Here is an 18,049-nt window from a genome sequence, read left to right as displayed (position 1 = left end):
GTTATTTGATCCTGATCTGCCTGCCATTGAACTCTTGCCTGGACTTTGACCTTGATTCTGCTTAACCCTTTGGATACCGCGACCTTGCTCCCTCAAGAGGGCTTCCTCCTTGATCCAGACTACCTCCCTGGAGGGAGCTCCCGGCTCCCTGACAATATCCTATGTGCCGAAAATGCATTAAAGTTCAAAAAACGCTGGTGACTTTTCCTTTTTTTTAAGTGGGATTGGCTGCAAAAGTCCTAACTTTTTTTTGGGTAACTGGTTTTCTTGACACATTTTATAACATATGGAACATTCATTTTACAGTGGGCTCAAGTGTAGGGAATTATATTAACTCTCTTGTCTTTATTAAGGTTCCCTGGACATGTGTAATGAAAATTGGTAACTTCAAGCATTTGCACCAACATTTATAATAAAGACCTCCATACAACTTTAAATTTCCCACCGTATGCAAATTGACCTAAGCGCAAGATCACTAGAAAATTTTCGGTAGGCACAAATGAACGCTTGCACATATGATATGCTCGCACATCCGCAGTGACCCTAGAGAAAAGTCGCCAGCATTCGTCGCCCAGGAAGAAACTTCGCAATTTTAGTGAATTAGTGTATTCATAGCGCATTTGCACATGGCTAAAATTTGCCGATATTGAATCTGCCCCTGCCAATGCTACTTACTACCATTATACTGTGGGTAAAAGAACACAGCAATCTGAATTTTGCTCTTTGCTCTTTGCACATAGCACTGCATTTGTAAATGAGCCATACAGATTTTAAGCTTCATTGGGGCAGAGACTGATGTGAATGATGAACAATCTCTGTATAAGGGCTACATAAATATGTCAAAAGTATATTCATAAAGGATAATAATAATCCCGTACCTACTAATGGTTTATTACAGGGTGGAAGGTGCTGTTTTTTCTGTTCTGGTAAGAAAATGGTTTAGTCTCTGTGTAGTTTTGCAATGATTGTGTTTTACTAATGTTTTATGGTTTCTCTCTCACTGTTTTTCTTCTCCTCCCTAAAAAATCAGCTGAAGTATTTAAAGGACTAACAATAAATTACAAGTGGAACAGATCAAGAATCAAACAGATATTTCCTGCCATGCACCCAGAGAGTTATTAGTATGAGGTATTCCTGAAAGAGGAGAGAGGATTAATGAGCTGCCTGATAAAGTGCAGTACAAATCTTCACAAAAAAACTCCCTGAACTAGGTTACAGGCCCCCAAGCACCACTTAACCCCTTCACTGTCTTCTGGATTTATCACACCTAATATGCGTGCTGCAAAGGGAGTATCTATCTTGATGATTGTGCCCCTTTAAAAGGAAGGCAACCATTGATGCCATATTGCACATGCCCTATTGTATATTATACTTTTCCACTATGGCTGTTTCTTAGACTACAGTGTATGTTATTTAGCATTATATAATACAGAAGGCAAGGTTTCGAAATTTAATAAAGAGGATAGATTAGTGGAATAGCCTGCCAGGATAACTAATTAAACATAAGAATATGAACTTGTTTATCATAAATAGAGCCTAAAACAAAAGCACAAATAGGCTGTATTTTCAGGTTGATCAGGGAACCCATACAAAAAAGATAAAGTTCACCCAGATTTTATTGTCCTGTACAACAAGCCCCAGCACAATAATTTAGAATTATTAAAATACCATGTAATCTCATCAGATTTGGAAGGGTAAACAAAGCCAAAACATCAAGAAAAAGTCAGTAGAAATTACTGACATGGCTTAAGGGGGAACACCTACAAACAAAGACAAATACATGAAATTTTGAATAATGAGAGGAAATGTAAGTCAATGTAATTTAGAGGGTAAGACTCAATTTGTGGAGAAAAAAACCTTTCTCCTAATTGAGTTTCACTCTTTCCCATCAACATCAATAGAGTTTTCATGTGATAGACAGTGAGTTTAGTTTTTCTTAATGAATTGCATCTGGCTATATGGGAAAGTCTGGAATTAAATAAGGTGAGAAGTCTTTCTCATGTCATTTTATCTGGGCCAACAATTGCGCCAATTGTTACAGGCTGAGACAATGAACATCAGACAACCATTTCTATTCAAATTTGTGAATTACCTGTAGAAGAGGACTTTATTTTTTTTTTTACATTTTGACAAAATGACAAAGTGTGGAAGCAAAAGACAGAACTTTTCCTGTTAATTGGCTCATGTGACTTAACATGTATGGTTTGTTGGTATGTTTGTGAGTACAGTGAATCCTATGATCCCAGGGGGTGGCCCTTATTTTTTAAAATGGCAATTTTCTATTTATAATGACCCAATGGCACAGACTTATAAAAAGTATATTGTTATGAAAATGGTTTATTTACATGAAGCTATATCGGTTGTCTTGTCAATCAGGCTGGACGGAAAGTTTTGATCGGGTGCCTTTAACGTGGGAAAAATAGGAAATGGGAAATGCAATTTATTTTTTTATTTATAAGAATTTTATAATTGATGGTTTTATTATGTTCTACATTTCCTGTTATGGAAATATATCTTCAAAAGCTTACATTTATTTTCCATAATTAAGAACCAGGCCTGGTTGTTAATTATGGAAAATAAATGTAAGCTTTTTTAACTCTTTTACAACTTGACTCCGGCTTCACTATTATGTGGGTCCAGGCTTGTGCCAAGCCTCTTTTGAAGTTTCCTGGTGTTTGACTCCCCTTGCTGAAGGTCTGGGGCGTGTGCACCTGGGCCCCATGTTTACAGCCATAAGCTTATACAAAATACCTTTAAATGTAGCTCATACTGGTTAAACAATCTGCCTTTGAAGGGACCCAAACATCAGCCATTGTTAGTGCTGAATCATCAGATACAGGTATAATTCTATTGTTTCTACCTGTACTGTATATCTGACATTTCAGCTCTACACGTGTGTATTGAAACAAACGATCTTTCTTGGAAAGATCTTTTCCAAGAAAGATCATAATTGTTACGTCTATAGCCACCTTTAGTTTCCCAGAGGTGAATTGTAAAATATCAATTTGTATCTATTTGTATCTATCTGTATTGTTGAAGATATATTTCCATAACAGGAAATGTAGAACATAATAAAACCATAAATTATTAAATTCTTATAAATAAAAAAATAAATTTCATTTCCCATTTCCTATTTTCCCAATTTAACATTAGATTACACATAAGGTTATTTATTGCACTTCTAATTTATATTGTACATAGCAAATTTTTTAAGTCCTGCTTAAACGTGGTATGGACATGGTGGATTGGATATGTACCAAGGTGTAACACAGACTCCACCAATATTACTCTTCAATGGACACTGGATGGGAAGCAGAGGAGAGGCCAGCACAGAGTGACATGGAGATATACAGGGGTGGCAGAACTTAAGAAGTTGCAACAAACATGGGGCACAGTCACGAAATTGGCCAAAGACAGGTGGAAGTGGAAAGCCTTTGTTGTTGCCTTACATGCCAGTGTAATGATGAAGATGATGATGATGATGAAAGGTGGACTGTGAGTCCATACACACGTGGGCCACTAAATGCTTTTGTGGGTTGGCAAAAATCAATATTAAATTCATGCATAGGAAATATTGTTTTAATTTCCCCTACTTTTTATATTCATAACTTTTTATTTCTTTCCTTCATTAGTAGCTACACCATTATAGATTGGGACATAATACATAATACTGCATATAATACATAATACATATACATATATTAGCCTTTTTTAGATGTAATTAGCAAAGTTTTACTTTATATGGAACATTTACAATAATTATACATTGGAATACACTTGTAGCTCTATTCACTGTCCTTAATTAAGCAGTGAAATAACCCTTCTCACTAAATCTGATTATACATTATGCACCAGAATCATTCTTTGTAATGATCAACAGAATCGTGCAATCGAGGAAATGTTCTAATGATGCAATGTTTCTACTGAACTCAATCAGCACGACAACTCCCATTTAAATGTATAAATGCATAGACGCAGAAAAGGAATGCTTTGTGCAGACAATTAGCTATGCATACTTTATTGTATAAATAAATAGAAGCTAACACTATTTACATAGTATATTGTTTCCCATTATGTTTCTATATGCTGAATCTAGTGGGCATAACAAATGATGTCTAGCTAACCAAATCCCTGATTGCGGATCATAAATGTGTTCCATCCTGACAGTATGTAAATAAACAAGCAGGAGAAGACTGGAAGACACACAGGAATACAGCTTGATAGGCAAAGAATTTGGATAGTACAAATATCAGAGGGTTTTGACATCAAGCCTGCAGCTCCACACTCACATCCAATGCAATGTAGCTGCAGCAGAATTTCTCAATTTACACAGAAGTAGTACTTTAATTGAACATTTCTGTCTGTCTCTAGTGATGGGCGAATTTATTCGCCAGGCGCGAATTCGCTGCGAATTTGCCACCAGCGAATAAATTCGCGAAACGCGCGCGAAAATTTGCGCCAAAAACAGGCGCCGGCGCAAAAAAACGGGCGCCGGCGTCGAAAAAACGGGCGCCGGCGTCAAAAACGGGCGCCGGCGCCAAAAAAGAGACGAAATTCGCAAATTTTTCGGCGAAGCGAAACGGCGCAAATTCGCCCATCACTATCTGTCTCCTCAAGTATATGTGTCGTAACATTCCTGCACAGAGGCGCACCTAGGAGTGTGTAGGTGGCGCTGTGCAAGTGATTTATTAAGGAGAGGAGTTGGGATTGGGGGTTGCATAGATCTGCTGTATCTGAGAAACTGTTCATGTTGGCTGCAGGTGGCACAGTAGTTTGCATTACTGTCTTGCAGTGCTAGGGTCTAGTGATGAGCGAATCTCCCCTCGCTTTGACAAAAAATGTGCAAAACTGCTGAAAAATTCACAAAATGCATTAAAGTCTATAGGGGACTTTTTTGTTGTGGTGACTTTTTTGTTGCAGCTATTTTTTGTAGCAAAATATATCAAGAGTCTATGGGTGACATTTTTTCTCACTCCAGTTGCATTAAAGTCAATGGAGCATTTCCCCACAAATACATGCACGCTCATCACTACTAGGGTCCTTGATTCTGGGAACTTCATAGAAACTATTTGGTTTCACTGTATTTGCTTGGGTTTTCTCTGACATACAGTATCAAAAATGCACTGGCAGGTCAATTGGATCTAACTGAAACTGATCATTGTGAATGCACAATGACCTCAGATTGTAAGCTCCAATGGGATAGGGAGGACTGGAAGGAATACTATACGTGTGTAATATGTTAGCATTAGAATGCATACCAGTAAATTGATTCACATTTAGAAAACCTATTGAATTCTATCCATGAATCAACACATTTATAAAGCCATGTAATTCCATCAGTTACAGACTGCAGAAGACTGCTCTTATTCTGGTATCTTAGATAGGACATAGTCCAGGCCTAAGTTTTGGCTATATCTAACTATAGATAAAGGATTAACTGAATGGAAGCTTTAATGAGACACCAGCTGTATAGGGTAGGGATGAAGAACATCCACATAAAGCTATACATCGGAAATCACTTTAAAGGAAAACTATACCCCCCAAACAATGTAGGTCTCTATAAAAAGATATTGCATAAAACAGCTCATATGTAAAATCCTGCTTCATGTAAATAAACCATTTTCTTAATAATATACTTTTCTAGTAGTATGTGCCATTGGGTAATCATAAATAGAAAATTGCCATTTTAAAAAATAAGGGCCGCCCCCTGGGATCGTAGGATTCACTGTACTCACAAACATACCAACAAACCATACATGTTAGGTCACATGAGCCAATTAACAGACAGAGATCTGTCTTTTGCTTCCACACTTCTTCCTGTTACAGTTAGAGTTGAAGTATTTCTGGTCAGGTGATCTCTGAGGCAGCACACAGACCATCACGAAATGGTGGCTCAAGGCAAGAGATGTAAAAGGGCGATATTCACTTAAATATATATTCCAGTTTGGTAAGATTCTTTAATATGCCACTTAATATGACATGAACTATCTGTTGCTTTAGTGTTCATTTTGGGGGTATAGTTTTCCTTTAATATGAATGTGAAACATGGTTCTATTTAAACAGGTACTAACCGTTTCAGACTCCTGAGTTCCAGTTCGCTGTAAGATCTCTGAAAGAATTCGCTCCCGTTCTTTTAACACTTTCAGTTTTTCCTTGATGAAGTATTTTGGTATGGGGATTTCAAGGCATTCCTATGGCAAATAACCAAAATAAATTAATATCAACAATGGTCACATAATCCTTTATACTTAAATAAATGACCTGACAATAGGATATGACTTGATGCACTCATGCAGTTATTCTGCTGGAAATATCACCCTAAACATCAAGATATTGGCAGCAGACAGGAATATTATAAGGCTACTTCAACATTCACTTGGTTTTGTTGTATTGCCGTTAAACATTGTTTAGATATGGCCTCAGATTTACAAGTTCTGTTACATAAAATAAACCACAGAGAATTTTCATAAAAAGAAAAACAGAAAAAGAAAACAGTTCAGTTATGTATTACACAATTTATGGTTTTTAATACAGAGTTTAAGTGCAAATTTAATGGCACTGCTGTTTTGGCCATTAAGCCTACTGAATTATTTGGCCACAATCCTGCTGAGTTCAAAACGATATTAAAATGTAGAATTTGTTATTTTGTATGAACTTCCAAAGTCAGCTTGTTTAAAATAATTGCCATAAAAGGTCACTGTACCATAATCTTCCTGCAGATTTGAGCTAAGTACAATGAAATAGTGTGATGGTATTCCTTTATACAAGATATAGGCACACTTATGGAATTGTTCCAGCGAATGCATCATTCATCTCTACTGTTTCCAAATGACTACACAAAAAAATGGTGCTATACCATGGACAATAGGCCAAACACCACTTTATAACACAATATGAGAGTTATAAGTGGTGATAAGGAAGGTTGTGGCCTGACAGACAAATTATGACGGCACTTTAAGAAGAGAAACACTCACTGGTCCCATTTTCAAATCCTGCAGAATGTCGTCAAAATAGTGAAACTCAGATATCTCCAACTCAACAAGCTCATTCTTTAGCTCCAAGATTCGTCCCATCACCCCATCTAGCACAAGCCTGACCACCCTCCGCTTCTGGGGGTGTGTCATCTGATCGTACGCCAGTTCCAGGCTGCGGAAAATCTGCAAATATCTGATGTACAAGGTGCTAAGCAACTGAGCAGCTGCCATGCGATCCTTCTCAGGCTTCGGTGGAACATCTGGCATCTCCTGCTGAAGGAGGTGACACAGAGCTTGCTGGGCTTCCCCCCACATCTTGTTATAAAACCTACATGAAAAAAGATATGGTGTGAAATTGTAGTAAAACAGCTGGGATAATGATTATTTTCAAGAACCATGTAGAAAGAATATACCCATTATTATTGGCTGTGACTGGTTTAATGTGCCATAGCTTCCATCTCTTAATTTCACTAGCAGTTCCCTCACTGGCTGTAGGAATAACTACCTTTCCATTGAGTTTCCATAAATTCCTCGCACTGGAAGAGAAGAGGTGGATGGACTGGATTCCATATCCTTTTTGTCTTTATGTCATGTAGATCATGTTAAAACTAATCTAATCTAATGGATTTTTGACTGAAGTCAAAGCCTATTTGAATAAGTATGGATTTTCTACTAAAAGTACATTACACTGACCAATGCTGCACTCTAAAGGAAATAAATGGTTGCATAGATGTGTGTGTGTTGAGCACAACAGCAGCATTCCCATGGTGTTGTACAAAATAGTTCAACACTTGCTTGGTTAAGATCCCAAAACATTTTTAATATTAATCTGTCTATTTGGGGCATTGTTTTATTTCACATCATCTTTGATATATGTGAAACTCACTGCATGTATTAGAATAAAGTAAACATAAGACCTCCCTATAGACAGAAAGACAGGGCTTGTATTGAAAATTTATTCTGCCTATTCTTTTAAAAAATAAAAAAAACATTTTTTTTGTTTGATATTATAAAGCACTTATGGAAAACACTTTTGTTTTTTAATGAATTTACCTCCTGCCCCACTTACAAACAGATTAATTTGTTTAAAGGAAGATAATGAGCTCTGTATGAACAACTCCCTCTCTTTCCAAAGCTGTAGCCTTTGAACTAAGGATCAGGTCAGTATATGAGGTCTTATTCGTGATCTTTGGATTGTTATTTTGCTTTATCAGCACCTCTTCTGTAAACAGGAAGGTGGGCAGGAAATTGGCTGACAAAGAAAAAGCAATATCACCTTTTCTTTTTTAATTACAACCCCCAAGGAGCTTATGGATGATCAAATTGCCCTGGCCAAAAACATGAATCCCATGAAACACAGTTGGAGGATATCCTATTCTTCATTGACTGATGATTTTATGTAGTTAACCATCTTGCCTGCTCACCAAAAACTTCTAATGTGTTTATCTGTCCCATGTTTATTCAAAGATCCCAAAAGCAGCCTTTAAGCAGGTGCCAATGCACCTTAGCACGCCTGAGTATGTAATGATAGTGAGAGCTTTAACTACTTGTATAGTGATAATAAAATAGCTCTTGAAAAAAGTGTTTTATACTTAATTCATGTAATCCTTTTAAATGAACTTGGCTCTCTATTTCTAAAGTCTTTCAACGTGAAGAATAACAGAGTAATATTAACACATTTGGCTATTCAGTTTAGCTGGTGCACACGGCAGCTGCAGATCTCTGATCTCAATAGCTTTTGTTGGCTGGAGGGGTTACAGGTCCCTGGCATGTTAAGCTGAGGTGGGGCTAAGTTTGCATATATGCAATGGGATCCAGTATCACCATGGTGCATGCTTTGTTTGGGTATAATAGTGAGACTGGCAATGCATCAGCTAGGAATGTCTTCAGGCAGCTTTAATGTGCAGACGCCTTACCCTGCCAAATTCTTTCTATGTTTGTGCTGTGAGGAGAAGATTCTTAATGGCTTCACCTCAGCACACCCTAGAAGATGCATATCTATATATATATATATATATATATATATATATATATATATATATACCAACAAGACAAAAAATGTATTCAGTAAGTTACCATTTGCTAGATTCAACCTGAAGTCATCACCCGATAGCTTAAAATGAACGTTTTCTTCTGTTTCACAGAACTGTTTCGAAATCCTAACTGAAATGTAATAATACCCTTGCTAAGCAAAACAAATGTGTATACAAAAGGGAAAAGCCTGAGATCATATATCTGTCAGATTATTGTTTATGAATATATAGTCCCTTTTCAATTCACGGGTCATTCTATTCACAGTATCAAGGTTGTAACAAAATAGGCAACATGTCGGCAAAAGGGGGTCCAGACATATTATCGGTTATATGATTTCACTATTGTTAAGGGGCTCCCGGTTTTTAAAAAGATACCCGGGATGCTCTGGAACTGCACAAATTCAAAGTAGATGTGTGTGTTTATGAGTATGTATGTGTTTTTCGTGTTGTATCATATTACAGTAATTAAGGGGCACTGCACAATGCCCCTTTCTTATCACGCAGACATTAAAGCAGAGACAGTCCCTCTCACCTTTTGCTGTAGCTAAATTCAAATGCAGTTTATGAGCACAACTAAGAACTAGCAGAACATCCTGATTCTCCCCGTCTCTGGTGTCTGAAGCAAGAAAACAAAGGCACAGAGGAAACCTGACATTGGAGGCAGTAATGAAAAACCACAGGGTTGGGAAAGAACCCCTCTGATGTGGGAATCCCAGTCAGTAGAGGAATGTTTGTCCTTTTCAGCTCTTACATAAAGGCACCTGCTCTCAAACAGTCCCATATAACATGTCAAGACAGCCAGTAAGCACTGGGTGAAGGATCCTAGAAGAGGATGCACCGAAGGATGCACCGAATCCAGGATTCGGTTCGGGATTCGACCAGGATTCGGCCTTTTTCAGCAGGATTCAGATTCGGCCGGCAAGAAGGATTTGACGCTGCTATTTTACACTGCCTTTGGCGATGGTGAAGCCTGGCAATGTGTGGTGTATTATCCTGCTGTTTTTTCACAGCATAATAAATATGCCCTTAGTGTGTGCTAGGCATCAGTATCCCTTTAAATATCAGTATACCATCTTTAAATTTTGTATGTGTCTTGGGTATTGGATTAGATTGTACTTTATTAGTCTGACGCAAAGAATAAATCAGATAGAGAGAAGGTGAGTAGCATGCTTGAAAAATGTGGAGAGATTTATTCTGGGGATTTAGGAATCAAGATAAAGTTCCTTGAAAAATGTAGATTCTCAATGAAGTGGATAACTATGTGTGGGTGTGTGGGAACAAGAAGAAAGAAAATCCATATATTGTGGGTCAGTGGAAAGATTGGTAGCAATGACGGCATGGTCCACGCTGCTAAAATACACTTAGCGGTTTTAAGTTTACACAATGGCACTAACACTATGCAGCAGTTGGCTTTTTTAAAACTTATGTGTGTCCATACACTAAAGTCTCTCATCTGGGATAAAATATATTTAAAGATTTCTCTAACAACAGAATAAAACAAAGTATCACCCTGGCTTAAACAGCCTACCTAAACCATGGTATTGTGCTAATGTATATCTTATATAACTGCATCTTCTACATGGATTTCAATGGCAATGTCAAAAATTATACATCGATGCATTAATCATCTTAAATTCCAAATGCATAAAGACACAAAAGAATGTTGTTCTCTTTACACTAAAAGAGATGGATTTCTGGTTAAGCTTCTTGCCTTGTCACCCCTGGATTTGGCCATGTTTATTTATATCTAAAACCTTGTTATTAGCTAAATGTAGGTATAAACAAATGTTGGCCTCAAAGGGGGCTTGAAACAATGAAATTAGAAAACCAGTCCCTTGAAGGTGTGAGAAAACTGGCGTTATGCAAATGTGTCTTACGCAGAATACAAACATTTCCTCTGATATATGCAAAAAGGAAACCTACTGACCCACAAAACCTCTAAACCCAAGAGACATGCCCTCATCACATACTGTAATTGAATACAGCTACATTTAAAACAAACTACCAGAACTTTTTAAACTCCATTACATAAAGTGGTTGGAGTAAAATGGTGTTAGATGTCAGAAAGTAGATGCTTTTATCTGCAAGAGTGTAGGAATGAATGAATAGAATTGAGTAGAATCAAGTGTCTGTTAATAGAAAAACTGAATTCATAGGGTGGCTCCTGCCAACAAAAACCAGGAAGCCAATAGCTCATTTGTTTTTTAGGTCAGCTTGTGGGGCAGTACCAGAGGTTGGGTGCATTTTCAAGTGCACTCACTCATGAATTGTATTATGGTACATATGAGAATTACAACACTGTGCATACTAATAGCTTTATTATTTCTACATGTAAATAAACACCATTATGTTATGTCTCTAATACTTCTTTAACTGTTGTACACTAAAAAAATATATATGTACAATAGTATCCTATGTACCCTAAGTCAAACATGCCATAAAGGGATCAATAAAAAGTCTGCACGGTGCATATCTTTAAGCATTCTCATAAGAATGGATAGTCTTTGTATCGCCATGAATGCATAATCAGCACCTTTGCCTCACTGCTTGTTATAACTGACAGAAAAAAAGCTGTTTAACAGTGAATGCCCTAACGATCCATATATTATCCAGGTTAGACATAATACAAGGCTTATATGTAGGGAAGATTAGTCATAAATGCTTAATCTACTGATTCTCCTCTATTAAACAAATCTGCCGTATCAAGGAATAGCTGTGATATAATGAGGCAGAACGCTCCTGATCGCTACACACATTTCACCTTTAAAAATAACTCTGGCAAATCTCTCTCAGTCTTCACTGAATTAATGGGAGCGCTATGTATCCCGTGTTCAAATCTGTTCATTCCTGTGAAGGATGAGAGAAGAGGCAAGTCTTACAGAGATATAACCAGCGTGAAGGGCAATGAACTTATTAAAAGCCCCATTGAGGAGCCTGGCTGCAGCACATTAGATCTTCAAATGCCCAGAGTCTAGTGGACGGCTTCTGCTTGGCGAAACATAATGTTTTTAGATAGTTTGATAAAGTAGATCAGATGATAAGAAAAGTGAGAGTTTGACAGTGTGACTCAATAAATCAATCCGGTACCACACACTAGGCAAGTACATGCCTTGGAAATGTGCGGCGAATAGAAAGAATTTAATTTCTTGCTTCACATTTAACTGAGCTTTTCAATAAAGGTCTTTTCAATCAAAATTATGCATAAGAGGATATCCCCATAAAACAAGTTAATATAAAATTGTGACAGGCATCAATGTATAATTAGAAAAGGTGCACAATGAAGATGCTGTGGCACATGTAAAATCTTGATTACTTAGGGCTACATAATGGCATCAGGTGACATTTTTAACCCTTAAATCCTCAAGGAATCGGCAGAAGCAATCCGTGAAAAGTCCTAGAACTGAGTTGTACCGAAGAAGCTGTGCCAGGTACATCATAACCAAAGAGGGACCTTTACAAAAACAAGATGGCAAAAGTTAAAAAAAGGCATTCTGATAATGCTTATGCATGGAATTCTTAACCTATGGGTCAGGACCAAATGGTTACTGTGAGTCCCCATGGTGTTTAGTAGACATGGTGGACCCCCTTTAATAAAGACAAGTTTCTTCCAACAGTAGAAAATAGTCATTAAAAATAAGGTGCATGACTGGTTCTAAACCAAGTTTTGTGCCAGAAAGCTAATTCACTGCTTTAGGCATTATGGAATAAGCAAAGATTGCATCATCAAAAAGGCATTTGAGTATTTATGATGGCTATTTGTTTCGGGAAAGAAGCAACGGGACTTGCATTATTGTTGCCAATGTATAGACAAACTTTTCTTGACTTTTATTTTTCATTCAATACTGATCTGTCACTGACAGTCTGCCTATTGCTGGGCTGGCCTTTAATACAACAGCTGCAACTTGGAAGTCAGAAATTCTCATATGGAATAGACAACAGAGGACCAAATAATGTATCAGTGCTGTTTGGCCCTTCACATGGGCAATGCTATGCATGATTCAGGCTATGAAATTTAGTTATGCGTGGCCAGGTTTGTGGCAATCCTTTAATTAAATATAAAGTAATATGGTAATTTAAATATATGATTCATATTGTTATTGTGCCATGGTTTTCTTACATTTGTTACCTTTGAGTGAAGTTCTCTCTACTCACAAATTTTAGGACTGATTTAGGAATGCAAAACGAATATTATCATCTTTTATTACCCAGCTTTTAAATCTCCCCCTTTAGTTATTGAATTTTGATGAGTATAACTATATTTTAAGTATCTGTCAATTGCATGGTTCAGTACAACATAAACATTGTGCTTGCATGGCCTATAAAACAGAGCATCAGTTACAGGTATTTAAATATTTGTTTAAATGATGCCTCCCTTCTGACTCCCAGCATAGGATTACATACAACTGCTGCCCTCTAGCACTTTTAGGGGCATATTTATTATGATGTGTAAAAAAATAATTTACACCACACATAATACACCACACATTACCATGCTTCGCAGTGTAAAAAACGACATACAATTTTAATGTGTTTTTTCTAAGAGTGGAAAAAACATAAATTTGGTTGTTGGTAAATAAGCACCATAAGTAAGCATAGGAACTGTAAAGGGGCTACATCCAAGGACACATTGGGCAAGAGAGGAGCCCAAGAAAGCATAATTAACTTTAATTTAAATTACAATTACACACGTTGGATTCGTTTTGCTTGTGTGTTTGAGGTGTATTATAGTGATGCACTATCGATCGTTGTTGGCAGACTGAGGGCGCTGGCAAGGAATGCTGTGGTTGATATATCTGTATTTAAAGAGCTGTATAATTTGTGGGGGATAGTGAGTTTTATATACAAGATCTTTATATGGAAGAACAACATTTAATTGACTTTTTATTGAACTTTGGGAGTGGAATAGCCTGGTGGGCACATCTATTAATTTGAATTGTTTAGGGTATAACTGTTATTACAATTACACAGGTCATATGTCCTAATGACATTAACATATCATTCATTTGAAATAAAAGTAGCTTAAAGACTAACTTTTGTCCGGTTAGTGTTATGAACCTTTTCTATAAAGCCGGGACACTCACTCATCAGGCTTTGCTGCAGCTATTAAGAAACATTACAGGACACACTTGAAGACTTTTTGTGTTTAATTGCTGCTAGAGGTGTTTTATAAGGTATCCTATAAATGGCATGTGGGCTGAACAGACAATTACTGTGTGATGTACTGGCCATTTACATGTTGTATTCACAAATTCTAAAGTTGTATTCATTTGGCTGACAACCCAAACGATTGGAACATGTGAAGTATTTCTATGGCATGACAGATGGATTTTAAAATAAAACTGCAATTAGATTGGAACACAGGATGGTCTTTTGATATGACCTCTGAGCTGACATACATGTTCAGACAATATGGTCCGAATTGGTTAAGCTGCCAAACCAAATAGAGAGCTTTATGGTCAGCTTCCAATTTTTACCTGACCTAGCCCTAGGCCCACCCATTGTGCCCAAATGTGATTAACTGAATTCCATCACTGTGTATGAGCTGTTTATGACGTTGCATTTTGATATACAGTGCCAGATACATATAATGGTAGCATGAGGGCTATGGTAAGAAGGTAAAGTGACTGAAATGTGTCACTGAGCATTTCCAAGTGGTAATCACCTGACCTATGTGAGCACCAAAAATGTCAGAACTATTACTATGAAGAGAAAAATTTGATTTCTGATTTTTGCCCCATGTGCCATAACCCTTAAGAGGGGATTCTGTGTGCCAAACAGAAATAACAAATAAAAAAGTGAATATTGAAAAGAAAGAACTTTTGCAAGAGACCCAGTATAAATAAAAGGTCTTCTCCCATCTGAATTGTTTAGACTCTACAAATGTATCTCAATTTCATAATACATGATTATAATAATAATAATAATAATAGCCAATAAAAATATAACATGGCTAATTTGTTATTATGTGTAGGTGATTACATGCACCCACACCACCAAGACACCCACTGGGTAAAGCTACAGGTCATGTATGCCAGTGATCAGTCACTTTTCACTGGGCATATATGGGTTAAAGTTAGCACTGCAAGTGACATATAAGCCATGGCAGAACTGTGCCATTACTTTATGTACTTTAAGCTACAGCAAGGTTAGTTAGCTCCTTGTCACATAGTGCCACATGCCTGTATGACCCTTGCCTTATGAAAATAATTCTAAGGAACCAGTGCAGTTTCAAAAGTTTAATGGAGGCCCAGGAATTAAACCACTAAAGTTTGCTCCTAACCACATCCAATTTCCTTTAATAAAGCATTCCATATATTGGATTAACTAACTAATTACTTTCCCAGCTTGAATGCATGGCTTTGGGCATCAGACATGCTGAATTCAAGTTCATCATATTATTGCCATGTTAAAAACCATTACAGAGCTGTGCTGGAAATGTTCAGGATGACAGAAACGGGAATTATTCCCATTCATAACCAAAATCAAGACTTGAAAAAATAACACGAAGAACAAGCTAGTAATGTCTACTTGCAGCATAAAGCATTCAGAAGAGGAAAAGAGAAATAAATGGGGAATTATGAGCTGTCCAAAAATGAACAAAAAAAGAAACAGCCTATACAGATAACATAAGGGATGTTCCTGTTTCCTGAAACTAAATAACCAATTGGAATTGCCAATCGCTTCTACTTACGTGTGAGACATGACTTCTGCATTCAATTGCACAAGTTTCCAGAGAGATTATAGCTATTACAAATCCAATATGTGGTGGCGTGGTGCAGTCAAAATAAACAGTAAATCAAGGGAGCACGGTAGGGTCCTTGATGTGTTTTTTGGATAGGATTAGTAGGAATCTGCTGTAGCTTTAACAACAGCAGCAGGAGAGCCAGTTTCTCCCTGGCATGTCTGTGCTCCTACTGTCTGTTTGTTTGGTTTCTAAGGAGACTGTCCCTAACTCGTTACCACTCTCCACTAGGCATGTGCATGACTAGGACACAAAACAAACAATTGTCCTTTTGAATATTGACATTTCCTGTTTACCGGTTGCACAGGTACTGCTTGGTTAAAACACTTTAGAGAAATTAAAGCTTTACGCATGACTGCTTCCAAATGAATGAATGTTGTTTTGTTGTAAGACCGTGGAATAATAATAATAATAAGGGTTAGTCCATCATTTATTTAATGATTACATGATTTCTATCAGACTTAAGGTATGGAGTACAAGCATTCTGCATAATAAATCCTATACTTGTACTAACATAAGATTTTTAGGGTTCGTCCACACAAGGAGATTCGGGGAGATTTTGTTGCATGGGGACTAATTGCCTCATCTTCTGAGCGACTATCTCCCCGAACTGCCTCAGCGTGTTTTCCCAAACGCATCACCGTGTGTGCATTAGCACTGGTGACTTTTCATTATAGCCTATGGGAAAACACGCTGAGGCAGTTCGGGGAGATAGTCGCTCAGAAGATGAGGCGATTAGTCGCCAGGCGACAAAATCTCCCCGAATCTCCTCGTGTGGACGAACCCTAAAAGTCTTATGTTAGTACAAGTATAGGATTTATTATGCAGAATGCTTGTACTCCATACCTTAAGTCTGATAGAAATCATGTAATCATTAAATAAATCCAGTAGGACTATTTTTTCACCAATATTGATTCATGCAGCTTAGTTACCATTAAGGTACTGTAAAAAGTTTAATTATTTTTTTTAATATGAACTCTATGGGAGATAGCCTTCCTGTGATTAAAGGAAAAGTATCCCCCAAAATACTTAAGCAACAGATATCATATTATATTATTATTATTTATATCATATTACGTGGCATATTAAAAGAACCAAATCTTACCAAACTGGAATATATATTTAAGTAAATATTGCCCTTTTACATCTCTTGCCTTGAACCCCCATTTCATGATGGTCTCTGTGCTGCCTCAGAGATCACCTGACCAGAAATACTACAACTCTAACTGTAACAGGAAGAAGTGTGGAAGCAAAAGACACAACTCTGACTGTTTATTGGCTCATGTGACCTAAGAAGTATAGTTTGTTTGGTATGTTTGTGTGCACAGTGAATTGTACGATCCCAGGGGGCGGCCCTTATTTTTTAAAATGGCAATTTTCTATTTAAGATTACCCAATGGCACATACTACTAGAAAAGTATGTTATTATGAAAATGGTTTCTTTACATGAAGCAGGGTTTTACATATGACCTGTTTTATGCAATATATTTTTATAGAGACCTACATTGTTTGGGGGGTATAGTTCTCCTTTAAGAGTTTTCTGGATAAGGGATCCCATTCCATAGGCAGTCAGTTACTAGTGTCAGGGTCGTATCATGCATGCACGCCCCCCAGGCAACTCCTCCTCCGCGTGCGCACAAGAACTCTCTCATGCACCAGAACACTGAGGAACTTTGGGGCAAATTCACTAAACGCCAAAGCTCCTAACTCTAGCGTGAATGTGCCAGCGTAGCGCATTTTTGTTAATTCGCAGATTCACGGACGCTGGCGTAAACTCACTAGTATTACTTCGCACCCTTACGCCTGGCAAATTTGCGCAACGGACGTAACTACGCAAATTCACTAACGCCCAAATTATTCTGAACGCTACCTTTTACGCCAGACTTCCTTCGCCACCTCAGACCAGGCGAAGTGCAATAGAGTAGATAGTCACAAAAAACGCTGGCGTTTTTTCATTTTTTATGGATGATAGGCTGAAAAAATTTTTTGGGGCTACCCTCCTTCCCCCCTACATTTCCTAACTCATGGCAACTTAACTATACAGGCACATGTGTAGGGCAAAATAAAAATTTTATTTGCTATTTTGAAGGTTTCCCAGGCTTGTGAAGTGCTGCTACATATACCTCCATTGTAACTTGAATTTGGCGCCGTATGCAAATTAACCATCGCTAGAGTAACTCTGCTTTGCTTGGCGAATTAACGCAAGCGCAACTATGCAACCTTATGCTTCCCCTGAGCGCAACTTCGGATTTTAGTGAATTTGCGTAGCGCTGGCGAAAATACGCCTGGCGAAGTGCGGC

At 37.5% G+C, this 18,049-nt stretch overlaps 1 protein-coding gene across 1 annotated transcript in view; it reads right to left on the bottom strand.

The window, feature by feature from the left end:
* Positions 1-15,950, bottom strand: part of iqca1.L (IQ motif containing with AAA domain 1 L homeolog) — an 89,546-nt gene extending 73,596 nt beyond the window's left edge. The window contains exons 1-3 of the mRNA XM_018236072.2: positions 15,699-15,950; positions 6,975-7,302; positions 6,072-6,191 (exon numbers count right to left, since the gene is read on the bottom strand). Coding sequence (XP_018091561.1) covers positions 6,072-6,191; positions 6,975-7,302; positions 15,699-15,709 — 459 coding nt within the window. The 5' untranslated portion in view covers positions 15,710-15,950. The remainder of the gene's footprint in view (positions 1-6,071; positions 6,192-6,974; positions 7,303-15,698) is intronic.
* Positions 15,951-18,049: the final 2,099 nt, after the last annotated feature.

Source organism: Xenopus laevis, chromosome 9_10L (assembly GCF_017654675.1).
Source record: "Xenopus laevis strain J_2021 chromosome 9_10L, Xenopus_laevis_v10.1, whole genome shotgun sequence".
NCBI lineage: Eukaryota > Metazoa > Chordata > Amphibia > Anura > Pipidae > Xenopus > Xenopus laevis.
Note: the sequence above shows the minus strand (reverse complement) of the source record. Positions and strands in the feature narration are given on the sequence as shown.